Genomic DNA, 14,325 nt, shown 5'->3' with positions numbered 1-14,325 from the left:
GTTTGTCATGCTCTACATCATTCAGGTTTTTAGAATCCAAAGAACAAACGTCTCATCTCTACTCAATCTTGCCTTTTCCTGTCAGTCATTGTCTACTTACGCATTGTCCGTTGAACCTATAATCTCGTTTCCCTTATTACTCTGATTGATATTTACTGTATTTCTTCAATTGATGCAATACATGCACTGTGACGATACAGTATTTGGCCCAATATAAAGCTCTTATTATTCACCCGAGCATTGCTGGATACCTTTAATTTATTGTTGATCGGGAGTCTCTAATTTTTTTACATGTCGGTTGTCTGCTTTCAAATTAATTGGCTCTCCTTTAATTTGCCCCAACCTTTCATGCTCCTGGACTGAATATCATTTGCCACTTGCCTACTTAATTCCCAAGAACATTCAAATGCTCTGCAGTTTATTCCCTTTAGCTACGGGTTGATTTTGACTGCACATTCAATAATGATCACCTTCAAGGGACAATCAACACCTACTACGCATTTCGACAAGAGAAAGAAAATGTGGAAGAGGCAAAACTTAAATATGCAAACTAAATGAAAAGTGGCAAGTTGCTTAATCAAGAAATCAAATTTGTTTTATTTTCACTAATCATGTTTTTTTTTTGGTTAACATTATGTCAGTGTAAATAGAGCAAAATATAAGAAAGCACTAAAATATTTACTGGATTTTTGTACAATGAAAACAGATTAAGATAGCCAGAATAAATTGACTTGTATTTACGCTGTCCTTTCAGTCCCTTTAAAAGCACTTGTTGGACAGTGTAGTTAGTCCCTGGTATTGATGGGGAAATCCAGCTGTCAATGTAAGCCTAATATCAAATTCAATTTTTCAGTACCAACATGTATGATTAGTACACTGATATTCTTTGAATTTAATATGATTATCAATTCAAAATTGACTGGGATTATTTAGCATTTAGAATTGTGGAATTGATGGAGCTCCAAAGGAAGCCATTCAGCGTGCCAAGCCCTGGCAGATTTCCAGTACAGTGTTCCATTCATTCCCATTTGCTTGTTCTTTTCCCACAGACATGCAAATAATTTTTCTTCAAATTCCTCTTCAATTCCCTTTTGAAACCCATAACTGACAGTTTCCTCTACATTTCTATATCATTGAAGAAGTGTCTCGGCCCGAAACATCACCCATTCCTTCTCCCCAGAGATGCTGCCTCTCCAGCTGAGTTACTCCAGCTTCAGAATAAAGACTTCCACACTTTCTCCTGTATATCAGGCCTAAAACTTTAAATCTGTGTTTCCTGGTCCTTGAACCATTTGCTAATGGCAAGTATCCCCATTTTATCTTATTCAAACCAGTCATAAATCTCCTCAATTTTCTTTGCTCCAAGGTGAACAGTCCCTGCTTCTCCATGTTAAACTGACGGCTGAAATCTCTCCTCCCTGGTACCATTCCAGTAAATCTCTTCAGCACTCTCTTGACGACCTTCATGCCCTTTTAAACGTAATATGACCAGAGTTGAATGCAATAATCCAGGTAGGGCCTAACCAGCTTTTTATAAACTTTCAAATTGATTTTTCTGTTTATGTACTTTGCTTATGAAAGTCAGGATAACAAATTCTTTACTAACAGCTTTCTTGACATTTCCTTCCACTTTCAAAGATTTATGCATCTATAAACCTCGGTCCCTCTGCTTCCCTGTGACAACCATTTGCCATAACTCTCTGCATTTTGACCTTGAGCCATATCATTAATCCATGTTGTCATTAACTCATTTATTTCTAATGTCACAACTATATGCACCAGTCATGTATGTGGGACTTTGTTAAATTTGTTCTGTTGATTTGCATATTGTAGAAGGAAAATAATACTAGATGGTTAAAGTCCATTTACACAATAACATAATGCTCTTGCGTTTACTGTTAAGTAGGGAATTAATTGATAATATCTTGCCTTATTATCTCCAGTCATGCCTTTCTCATAATGTGCCAGTGCATTCACATAGTCACCCCTGAAAAACACAGATTTGTCAATGTGACAAAAAGCACAATTTTAACATTTAGAGTATGCTGTTCATTGAGACTATTGTGTTCAGTTCTGCGCACCGTTATAGGAAAGATGTTGTCAAGCTGGAAAAGGTACAGAGAAGATGTACAAGGATGTTGCCAGGGCTAGAGGGTTCTTAGCTATAGGGAGAGGTTGAGTAGGCTGGGACTCCATTCCTTGGAGCACAAGAGAATGAGGCGTGATCTTATTGAGCTATATAAAAACATGAGAGGTATAGATCGGGTAGACTGAAGTAGAATAGGTGAATTGATGACCAGAGGACCTAGGTTTAAGGTGAAGGATAATAGATTTCAGAGGAATCTGTGGGGTAACTCAAAGGGTGGTGGGTGTATGGAACAAGCTGCCAGTTGAGGCAGGGACTAATCCAACATTTTGAAAAGGTTAGACAGGTCCATGGATAGGACAGATTTGGAGGGATATGGACCCAACGCGGGCGGGCAGGTCGGACTAGTGTAGCTGGGACAGGTTGGCCGGTGTGCGCAAGTTGGGCCAAGGGGCCTAGTTCCACACTGTATCATTCTATGACTATTAACCTAAAATCATAAGTAGTCTATTTGTGACACATTATGATTTTATTCATATATAACATGTACTTGTAGGTAAAATGAGATAATTTTTACACTTTTTTCAACACCCACACTGACAATGACTTTTATGTGCATTGAAAATTTTAATATTCGAATTGTAAGAAAACACAGTTGCATTTACATGCAAAAAAAAAACAGATGTAGAAAAGTGGTTACTTCATGCAAGTAATTTGTCCCCAGTCAGTAGCTCACTCTGTTTCTGCTAATACATAGCACATGATGACCAGAGATGAACTACCTTGCAGAAAAATTATAACTTTTATTGAAAACAATCTGCAAATTCTAGTTAATGGGAAAAAAGCATTTGATGTACAATGACAAACTGTATACCAGCAAGACATTAAATAGGAACCAATAAATTATAGTTTTTACTGTAAAAGGACCACTGACCCTTCGTGCAATGTTATACTTACGTGAATTCCAGCTGAATTGCATATTCTTTGGAGATAAATGGAATTTGCTCCGGCGCCAATCGTTTTGCTAACTGCAAAGCACTGTCCCAATGTTGCAAGTCCCTCCGCATCTGTGCAGTGAAAAGTGTGTCACTCAAGAAGTACAATGTAAAAATATCTGCACCATGATTCAAAAATAACAATAAGTATTTTGGAATGGGCTGATATTCACAGAGTGCTTTCGATTACAATAAATATTATACTAAATAAAGCTACTTCACAATTTTATATGTATCATGCTTTTAAAAACATCAGTACAGGCTTAAAAGATCCACCACTTGTCATTGTGACATTATTCCATGATGATAGGAATAGTTTCCTGTGAAGAAAGTTCTTACTAAAAACTCTGGTCTTTCATGTAGTGAAATAAGGCAGTATCATATTTATATACAGATACATATCCTCTTCTTTTTACAAATGTTCAGACATATGAACGAGCATTCGGGAGGATTTGTTGCATGCTGCTACGGCGGCCCGATGTTCAGGCACTCTCGCCGGGATGATCGAAACTCCGACGTCGGAATGGAAGAACATTCTCAGCGGCTTGAAGTTTCCGAATCGGCCACTTCCTACCGGAGACTGCGGCTTTCCAAGCCTTCAGGCCGAGCTGGGCGGAGATTCAACACTGGCTGCCCTCGGCAAAGGGATTCCAGGACTCTGTGATATAAAGGTCAGCGCCGCCCGCGGTTGGAAGCTCCACAGACCACAGCTCCACTGTGTTAAAATCGGGTGTCCACACGGCGACCCCAGTAGGGCATCGCCCGCTCCGTGATGGTACTTCAGTGCTGTGCCGCTGCTGAAGCTCTGGCCGGTCTCCGGCAGGAAAGGCCGCACCAATCCAGATAGTAGGCCGCGAGGAGGGGGCGAAGATGCGGCTTGGAGGAAAGACGCATCTTCGACCAGGTAGTGACTAAGAAAAAGTTTCCCCTTCCTCCCCATCCCCCACATAAAAAGGCTAAAAGACCTCCAAAACAAAACTTTTAGATGGACTAAAAATAAAAAAAAGGATGAAAGGACGAACAGCTGCAGGCGGGGCAGCCATACTCAACGGCACCACTCTCGTAACATTAGGGAGCACTTCTATCATTGTCTTCTTGCCATTTATTGTTAGATGATGACCAGTCAATACTGGATATTTTTACATTTTTAATATTTTGTATATTCTTAAACATTATAATAAATGTGAATACTGAGAGTCATCTTCTGCAAATTTGAACCAATATTTTAAACACCAAAAGAGACCTAAAACACATGAAATGAAAGCATCAGCATTCCTTAAAAAATAAAAAACAGGTTGAAAGATTGGGGGTTTCTTTTAAAACAGTAAACGTACCTCCAGAGCAGCAATTGGACAGCTGGAAGACAGATACAGATCCTGTGCCAGATTAAATTCATTTGCAAACATCGCCAGATGTCCAGCAAGTAAATTGTGGTCTTCTATTCCCTAAAAGATTAATAATAACATGGCACTAACAGAAACCAATTTTGGCAAGGGACACAGCAGTTAAAGTGCTAACGTATCACATTAACCTTTAAAATCTTTTTTTCATTGCTTAACTTAGTTTGCAAAAAATACCACTGTAATTATCCTGATGGTATCTGTTCCTAAATTGCCTAGGAAGATAGTAAAAAATATAGCATTTATACTGATATGAAGTCTGGTGATTATGTTTTACTAAACAATAAGCACATATCTGAATGCAATTTCTATGTGATTTTCCATTTAACAGCCAACTCTTCAATATCAGATTTGCCACTGTGATCATGACCTAAAGTAGTAAATCAGATAAGCTGAATGTGACACTCAAGTGACGTGGGCTGGAAGTGTTTATTGCTTGAACACGATATATTTTGTGTTAAGAGAAGAAATGGATGAAATGGGAGGAATTAGCAAGGATATCTTACTGTACTCACCTGGAGTTTCTAATTCATTTGAACTTGCAGTTCTTTATTTATTTGTCTCAGACATTAGAAAAAGCCTTTCTCTCGCAGGTAATCCATTAACATTGACTTTCTAACTATCAACGCCCTTTTAATTAGCAGGCTACATAATTCACCATTTTGTGAAAGAACTGATACAAGTGTAAAGAGATTCCTTCCATTCAACATTCTGAGATGTATAAAACAAAACTGAATATCTCTGCGATGTATGGAACACAAAATTAAGCACTGAACTGCTGTAATTAGTGTAAAGTTACTTTTCCTTCACTATCACAGCACTCCAAAATAATGGTCAAATTTAACTGCAATTAGAAATTCATCTTTGAGTGATAAAATTAGAAGATACAGTTATCAATTACTAGACGATAAAGACCTCCCACGATACATATACCTATATACAGCCCATACACATGATGGTGGGTTTGGGAGAGCGGCCGGATGGATTTGAGGCTACTGTGGGACGGGAGGCATCTTCTGCTATATGAGAACATAGTTTGTGACACTATCTGAATGGTTGAGATAACACCCTAGTTTAAATACACAATGCCCTTGGTTAGCCCATGTTTTAATCTAATTCTCGATTTACGAAATGTTGGGTACGAACAGTTCTCAGGAATGGAAATATTTCAAAATCTGGGGAGGACGTATACTGAATCTTAACGAAAGGTATTGACCTATTCAAGGAAATTAGGTGCACCAGATATACATGGACGGCACAATTTAATTTACTTTGAGTCATTAAGTAGGTGGTGAGGACAAAGGTAGGCCTCTACTTATTCGGATGCAAGCAGAGGTATGGGAAATAGAATGGACACAGTTTAGAACCATGACAACTATGGAGGAAGAGAAGCCACAGTTAAGAAAAAAAACTATATCTTAATCAACACTCCTACAGAAAGTTGGATTATTAGGGTAGATATGATGGAGAGAAAGAAATCATGAGAATAGAAGTTCTTACAGGAAGTAGATTAGGAGATTGTGCGGTCAAGATTAAAGTGGGAGTTGGTGGTTTACTATGGAAATCAGTTGCTGACCCATCTCGAACAACCACTCTGCTTTCAGGTAAGACTCCATTCCAATCCCCCAGTTTCTTTTGTCTTTTCACATCTGCTCCAATTATGAGACTTTCCACACCACTGCCTTCAATATTTCATCCTTTCTCCTTAACCATATCTTTCCTTCCAACATAGTTTACAAGATTTCTACTGTCTCCTCCATTCCCATTCTCTCCTCCCTGCCAGAAAAAGGATGTGGTTCCTTTGCCCCTTATGTTTTTCCCGATCAGCCCCCATCCATATTCAATGAATAATCTTCCTTAAATTCCACCAACTTCAACAGACATCTTACCCTTTTCTGCTTTCAGCATTCTAATGTAATTGTTTCTTCCATGATTCCCTGGTCTACTCTTCCATCTGCACCAATCAATTTCCTTCTGTCCTCTGCAATCTCAGGGCATGCAGCATGTGTTGGTAGTTTTAACTGTTTCCTACTCACAACCTAGGGACACAGACAATCCTTCCAAGTGAAGAACTTCTTCCCGTTCACTGTTTTGTATTTAATGCTGACAATATAGTCCTACATTGGAGAATCCATGGAGACTGGGTGACCCCTTTGCAAGGGCTGGCCTGAACCTTCAGTCACCTGTCTCTTTAGTTGTTTGTCACACACTCACTCTGACATCTCTACCTTCAAGCTCTAGGTTTGTCTAATGCAAGGTAAAGGAACTGCTCCTCATTACAATGAGAATACAAACAGAAAATGCTAGAAGCACTCATTAGAGCAGAATTGATGTGGAATATTCGATCTGAACTGATGAAGGATCGTTGAGCTGAAACGTTAACTCTACATCTCCTTCCACAAATGCTTGCTGACCAGTTTAAGCATCCCCTGCTTTTATTTCAGATTTTCAGCATTGGCAGTTTTGTTTTAATTTTAATTGAACAACACTTTCTTTTTCTCTTTCCACAGCTGTGACTGTATCTTTTTTTCAATTTGTTCCCATTTTCTCCTTGGTCTCCAACTACTGATATTTAATGCAATTATTAACTTAACAGTGTTGGTTTCACTCTAATTAATATTCCCTCTATTCTATATGCCCCTCCCCATCTCTGCAATTTAAACTAAGCTTGCTTTCGCATTTTTCCAGTTCTAATGAAGGATCCTTGGCCTGAAACGCTAAATCTGTTTTTACCCCCACTAATGTTGCGTGGCCTGCTTCTAGCATTTTTCAGTTTCACTTCACTTCACTGAGCTATTGCTGTTGACAACATTCCATGCTAATCTATTTTGTGCATCACTGAGGCTTTAAAAAAGAAACTTTAATGAAGACATGTTAAAATAAAAATGTTTCACCATAATTATATTCTTATTATGAACAATATGACCAAATAAGAACATAAATATTCGTAATCAATATTTTCATTCAACCTCATTAGAACCAACCTTGATCTGTTCCAATGAAATGACCATTCCTACATTTCCAATCATTCGATATACACGTACAGCAAAATCCACCTCCATATGGTGGAGGCAAGCACGTGCTAGCTCCGTCCATGGTGCAGGATCATTAAGCATATTGCACACATCCCATGCTTCAGTAAACCTGCATGAGATAAAAGAAAATTTGAACACAGATTAATAATCTGGCCAGAATGATACGAATGCCAAGCATGATCCAAATAGATAAATGCACAGTGTACTTTTAGAGCCAAGGTCCTGAGATCAGGAACGTTTCAGTTCAAAGTGTGTGTTAAATTGAGTCAGCATAACAATGGAAGACAACAATGAATTTGAGAATCTCTGGCCCAAAGGTAGTCTAAAAAGTCTGAATTTAATAAGTCAGTCATCTGCAAACAATCTTAATTAAAATGTCCTCCTTCCAGTCAGGGTAAAAGGCCCCTGATGGGGGTTATACACAGGTCTAATAAACCAGTGGATGTGGTGTATCTGGACTTCCAGAAGGCTTTCGACAAGGTCCCACATAAGAGATTAGTATACAAACTTAAAGCACACGGCATTGGGGGTTCAGTATTGATGTGGGTAGAGAACTGGCTGGCAAACAGGAAGCAAAGAGTAGGAGTAAACGGGTCCTTTTCACAATGGCGGGCAGTGACTAGTGGGGTACCGCAAGGCTCAGTGCTGGGACCCCAGCTATTTACAATATATATTAATGATCTGGATGAGGGAATTGAAGGCAATATCTCCAAGTTTGCGGATGACACTAAGCTGGGGGGCAGTGTTAGCTGTGAGGAGGATGCTAGGAGACTGCAAGGTGACTTGGATAGGCTGGGTGAGTGGGCAAATGTTTGGCAGATGCAGTATAATGTGAATAAATGTGAGGTTATCCATTTTGGTGGCAAAAACAGGAAAGCAGACTATTATCTAAATGGTGGCCGATTAGGAAAAGGGGAGATGCAGCGAGACCTGGGTGTCATGGTACACCAGTCATTGAAAGTAGGCATGCAGGTGCAGCAGGCAGTGAAGAAAGCGAATGGTATGTTAGCTTTCATAGCAAAAGGATTTGAGTATAGGAGCAGGGAGGTTCTACTGCAGTTGTACAGGGTCTTGGTGAGACCACACCTGGAGTATTGCGTACAGTTTTGGTCTCCAAATCTGAGGAAGGACATTATTGCCATAGAGGGAGTGCAGAGAAGGTTCACCAGACTGATTCCTGGGATGTCAGGACTGTCTTATGAAGAAAGACTGGATAGACTTGGTTTATACTCTCTAGAATTTAGGAGATTCAGAGGGGAATCTTATAGAAACTTACAAAATTCTTAAGGGGTTGGACAGGCTAGATGCAGGAAGATTGTTCCCGATGTTGGGGAAGTCCAGGACAAGGGGTCACAGCTTAAGGATAAGGGGGAAATCCTTTAAAACCGAGATGAGAAAAACTTTTTTCTGGAACTCTCTGCCACAGAGGATAGTTGAGGCCAGTTCATTGGCTATATTTAAGAGGGAGTTAGATGTGGCCCTTGTGGCTAAGGGGATCAGAGGGTATGGAGAGAAGGCAGGTACGGGATACTGAGTTGGATGATCAGCCATGATCATATTGAATGGCGGTGCAGGCTCGAAGGGCCAAATGGCCTACTCCTGCACCTAATTTCTATGTTTCTCCGAACAGTAGACAGCATACAAATTATATACAATCGGCATGCAAGAAAGACGATGTTACAGCGGTCATGGTGGATTTCAATATGCAGATAGACCGGGAAAAACAGGTTGGTACTGGATCCCAAGTGAAGGAATTTGTAGAGTGCCCACTAGATGGTTTCTTATAGCAGCTTGTAATTGAGCCTAGCAGGAAAAAGGCAATTCTGGATTTGGTGATGTGTAACAAACTGGAATTGATTAGGGAGCTTAAGATAAAGGAACCCCTAGGAGGTAGTGACCATCTCTACATAACTAAAAGTCTTCGTCTTATTTGTGCCCACAATCTGTCTGCGTCAATCTGAACAATTCGTATCTTCTACCAAACGCTAGGCCACAGCCTACCCATTTTCACACATCCTACTCACATTTTTCCCATGGTGGCGATAAGCATCTTCCCGTCGCATTTCCACCTATATTTCCAGTTTATTAAAATTTAAAAACAGCCAAAACCGCCTTCTCACAGCTTCCAGCCTTTTCACAGTGATGATATCACAATGCCTCTCACAGTGCACCAATCACAATGGGCTCTCATGCCGGCTGTCGACTACTGCAATGACATCACAATGGGACGTTGCCAACGGTAATGAGGTTGCTGCCCCTCTACCAATATCTGAAGGGGCTGCTCCTCAAGTTCTGGTTGCATTTTGGTCCCACACCGTACTCAGCTTCACTTAAGATTTCATGCTATATTTCAAAAGTTATTCATGATTAAAGTTTTAAAAAAAGGCAAATTTGAAAAAAAGAAACTGCTTTTCAGTGGCAGGCTCTTGCAGCACCTTCCAGTGATGATATCACAATGCCATCTCACAGAAATCCAATCACAATGGATCTCATTTACAAATGACATCACAATGGGACATTGCCAATGCTAACGAGGTTGCTGCCACTGTACTAATATCTGAAGGGACTGCTCCTCAACTTCTGATTCTCCTCCACGGCGTAATCAGGTTCATTTCAGATTTCATGCTATATTTCAAAAGTTATTCATGATTAAAGTTTAAAAAAATGCCAAAACGCCTTCTCAAAGACAGCCCTTTTTCCAGGAGCTTCCAGTGATGATGTCACAACGCCACTCACACTGCACCAATCACAATGGGCTCTCAAGCTGCCGACTGCCACAATGGCATCACAATAGGACGTTGCCAACCGTAACAAGGTTGCTGCCCCACGATCCTGGTGATTGGCCAAAAGGCAGGGAGTGGGGAGGGCAGAACGGGGGGGGGGGGGGGAGAAACACTCATCGCCCCCCCCACCCAACCAGCCCCCCCCCCGCCCCCGCACCCCCTCCACTCCCTCCGGTGTGAACGCCGACACCGCACCCCCCCGCATGTCTTGGTCTAGTAATATGAAAAGTAACCTGCAGTTTGAGAGGGGGAAGATGAAAACAGATGTGTCGGTAATACTGTTGATTAAAGTAAACTACAGAGGTATGAGGGAGGAGCTGACTAAGATTGATTGGAAAGGGACCCTGGCAGAAATTACAGTGGAGCAGCAATGGCATAGCAAAGTATGCGGTCACGCACTTTGGTAATAGGAATAAATTCATTGACTATTTTCTAAATGGGGAGAGAATTCCGAAATCCGAGGTGCATAAGTACTTGCGAGTGTTGGTGCAGGATTCCCAAAAGGATAATTTGCAAGTTGAATCGATAGTAAAAAAAACAAATACATTGTTAGCATTCATTTAGAGACGACTAGAATATAAAAACAGGGATGTAATGCTGAGGCTTCATAAGACATTAGTCAGACCGCATCTGGACTATTGTGAGTAGTTTTGTGCCCCATATCTGAGGCGGGATGTGCTGTCGTGGAGAGGATCGAGAGGAGGTTTACGAGAATAATTCCGGGGATTATTGGATTAATGTATGATGTTTGACGGCTCTGGGCGTGTACTCGCTGGAGTTTAGAAGGATGAGGGGGCACCTCATTGAAACTTGGTGAAGGCCTGGATAGAGTGGATGTGGAGAAGTTGTTTTCCCCAGTGGGAGTGTCTAGGACCAGAGAGCACAGCTTCAGAATAAAAGGACATACCATTAGAAAGGAAATAAGAAGGAATTTCTTTAGTCAAAGGGTGGTGAATCTGTGGAATTTGTTGCTGCAGACGTCTGTGGAGGCATTGGGTATTTTTAAAGTGGAAATTGACCAGTTCTTGATTAGTAAGGGTGTCAAAGATTATGGGGAGATGGCAGGAGAATGGGGTTGAGAGGGATAGATAGATCAGCCACGATTGAATGACTTAACGGGGTGAATGGCCCAATTCTGCTTCTATGACTTATGAACTTATGGTTGTAATAATTTAAGACTATGTCGCAAACTGGAGTCCCCATTTGGAAGCAACTTGTTTGTCATTTCAAGACTCAAAAGGCTAGCCTAGAAATAAGATTGGTGTAGAGCTTTTGTTTTCTCAGTGCTATGAAATTAAATATAATAATTACCACGCAGTAAAACATTTTAACAATTATTTCCAGGTTCGACTCCATTTCAGACATTCAGTTTTTGTACATCATTGTACAAGTTATGCTTTCGGGCCTTGAATTCTGACATTTCCCAAGGAGGAAGCCATTGTCCTGGGAACATTTATTATCGATTATCTGGGGACCAACTGGGTCTCCACAGCACAGCAATGAATTGCAACTCCATGAATCCTACCTCAACCTTATCCTTAATTTTAATCCTCAGGTCCCTCACCCCTATGTCACTGACAATGCTCCTTGCCCCCCCCCCCCAAACAAAGCAAACACTCAATGTACTGAAGGGCCTGTTTCCACGCTGTATCTCTAAACTAAACAAAAATATTGTTGCTCCTTCATCATTATTGTGTCAACAATTTAGAAGACTCTCTCTAACATCACAGAGAGTCTCTCTATCTCAGACGGATTTAAAGAATGCAGTCACCATCTTATCAAAGCCAATTAAATTATTTTCCTGGCAGTAGTGCCCACAAGTATGAGTAAAATAGAAGTTAACTGGAACTTCAATTCAAAATCTATTAGCATCATAATAAATCACTGTCATTGATTAAAAGTGACAATTCAAAATGTTTACATTTTTCATAGAATTAATTTCCACAGGCACGTCTTTATTATTCTTTATAAAACATATCCCACCTTTTCAGCATTAAACTCTGGGTTAAAACTGATTGAAGGTCCTTACTTCCAAGATCCTTCAATCCACTGAGGAAAGAGTGCGTGGTTAAGAGAGTAGTGTTGATTTTCCCATTCTGCATCTGACAGGTTAACTCCCCGTTATACAACGACAGTGGCTTGTGAGAAAATGGAAGTTTAGTGCCACCTGCCAGTATGACCTTGGACCCTGTGAATTAAGCAAATGTCATCATAAGAATGTCACCAAATCATTAACAGAGAAATTACTAAAATTAATTTAGGGAACTTATTTTAATTGGTAAACCACTCAGTCTGGTTTGTAAGCATATAAAAGTGAATGATTAGATCAAAATAGTCAAGACACTAAAATATACTTTGGATTGCATTGTGAGAGCTCTCCATTTCCTCTCTTTTAACCTAGAACACATAGATCCCAAATACCAAGTGTACCTTGTGGACACTCGCATAATTAACCTCTCATGTCAAGTGTCTATCCTGAAGCCAAAAGAGACTGCAGATGCTGGAATCTGGAACACAAATAGCACGATGGAATGATTCAGAGGGTCAAGCAACATCTGTGGAAGCAAAAGGTGTAGGTCGACAGTATCTGCCATGGCATAAATGACAACGTATGATCAGGACAATACGCTATCTGTCCTCAAGTTTATCAGCCTCTACACCAACTTTGATGCAGTTCACCACAATACCCTTCACAACTCGTATCAGTTGACCACATTTGTAGAAGAGTTTTTATTTGGTTCCATTATAATGTATCAATCATTGCTAGAGTACCTCAAACAACAACATATCTTCCCACCTTTGTATTTTCTGATCCCTTTAAGGAACTATCCTTCGGCCTCTTCCTTTGATCACTTGCACATCGCCCTTGATAACATTATGCATAGATATGAGGCTAGATTTCAAATTAATGCTGACAACTGATAGTGTCCTCCCTTCATCATCACCGGCTTTGACCTCCCCACTGTCGAAGGGATCTATCGTAGTCGCTGCCTCAAAAAGGCAGCCAAAATCATCAAGGACCCACACGATCCTGGCCACATACTCATCTCACCATTGCCATCAGGAAGAAGGTACAGAGCCTGAAAACGGTCACGACCAGGTTCAGGAACAGCTCCTTCCCCACAGCCATCAGGCCATTAAACACAACAACGAATAAGCTCCGAGCTCTGAACGTGCTTGTTTTGAGGCAGTGCAGGGAGTTCTCCTGCTATTCTGGCAATAATAATAATAATAATAATAATAATAATAATAATAATAATAATAATAATAATAATAATAATAATAATAACTTTATTTATAGAGCACTTTAAAAACAACCACTGTTGCAACAAAGTGCTGTACATGACTAATCATGAACAAAAAATTATTACAAGACAATAAAAACATTAAAAAAGAGAGTAAAAACAATTAAAAAAAAACATTAAAAACACTAAAACAGGAGCAAAGTCTCATGCAGGGTCAAAAGCCAAGGAATAGAAAAGGGTTTTAAGACTGATTTTGTAGATGGACAGTGAGGGGGCCTGTCTGATGTGCAACGGCAGAGTGTTCCATAATGTCGGAGCAGCAACAGAGAAGGCTCTATCCCCTCTGAGCTTCCGCTTAGACCTCGGTACCTCAATAATCCCTCAATCAAATTATTCCAGTGGATTATCTGGTTATTACTAATAAGAGCTTTCTCCACACAACTAGTTGCCTTGTTTCTTACACTGACTATACCTCACAAAGGATCTTAAAGGCACAATTCTCCCCTAGAACTAGCGTTGATGTTCAATCTTGTGGATTTCGTACTCCTTACTATAACTGAAACTTTTCTCTTCTTATAACCTCCAGGAACTCTACATTTCTCTAATAGTGGCATCTTTTCCCCTACTCTCATTTCACTGCTAACCATGCCTTTAGATTTCCCGACCTCTCTTTCCCATTGCTTATACATTTCTCCATTTCCCTTAATTCTTTAAGCACGTCATTAAAATGAACCCAAGCATTTGCTCTTCTGTGCTATTAGGTACTTTGTTTATTTGTCCA

General features: G+C 40.2%; 1 protein-coding gene across 3 annotated transcripts in view; it reads right to left on the bottom strand.

Annotated features, from left to right (window-relative positions):
- wdr19 (WD repeat domain 19) overlaps positions 1 to 14,325 on the bottom strand; it is an 80,427-nt gene that overhangs the window by 31,004 nt on the left and 35,098 nt on the right. For all 3 annotated transcript variants that reach the window (XR_004413083.1, XM_033027100.1, XM_033027108.1), the window contains exons 17-21: positions 12,283 to 12,487; positions 7,466 to 7,625; positions 4,416 to 4,526; positions 3,044 to 3,153; positions 1,930 to 1,987 (exon numbers count right to left, since the gene is read on the bottom strand). Coding sequence is in view for 2 of the 3 variants with exons in the window: in XM_033027100.1 (XP_032882991.1) it covers positions 1,930 to 1,987; positions 3,044 to 3,153; positions 4,416 to 4,526; positions 7,466 to 7,625; positions 12,283 to 12,487 (644 nt within the window). In the remaining variant the exon portion in view is untranslated. The remainder of the gene's footprint in view (positions 1 to 1,929; positions 1,988 to 3,043; positions 3,154 to 4,415; positions 4,527 to 7,465; positions 7,626 to 12,282; positions 12,488 to 14,325) is intronic.

This window comes from Amblyraja radiata, chromosome 1 (genome assembly GCF_010909765.2).
Source record: "Amblyraja radiata isolate CabotCenter1 chromosome 1, sAmbRad1.1.pri, whole genome shotgun sequence".
NCBI lineage: Eukaryota > Metazoa > Chordata > Chondrichthyes > Rajiformes > Rajidae > Amblyraja > Amblyraja radiata.
Note: the sequence above shows the minus strand (reverse complement) of the source record. Positions and strands in the feature narration are given on the sequence as shown.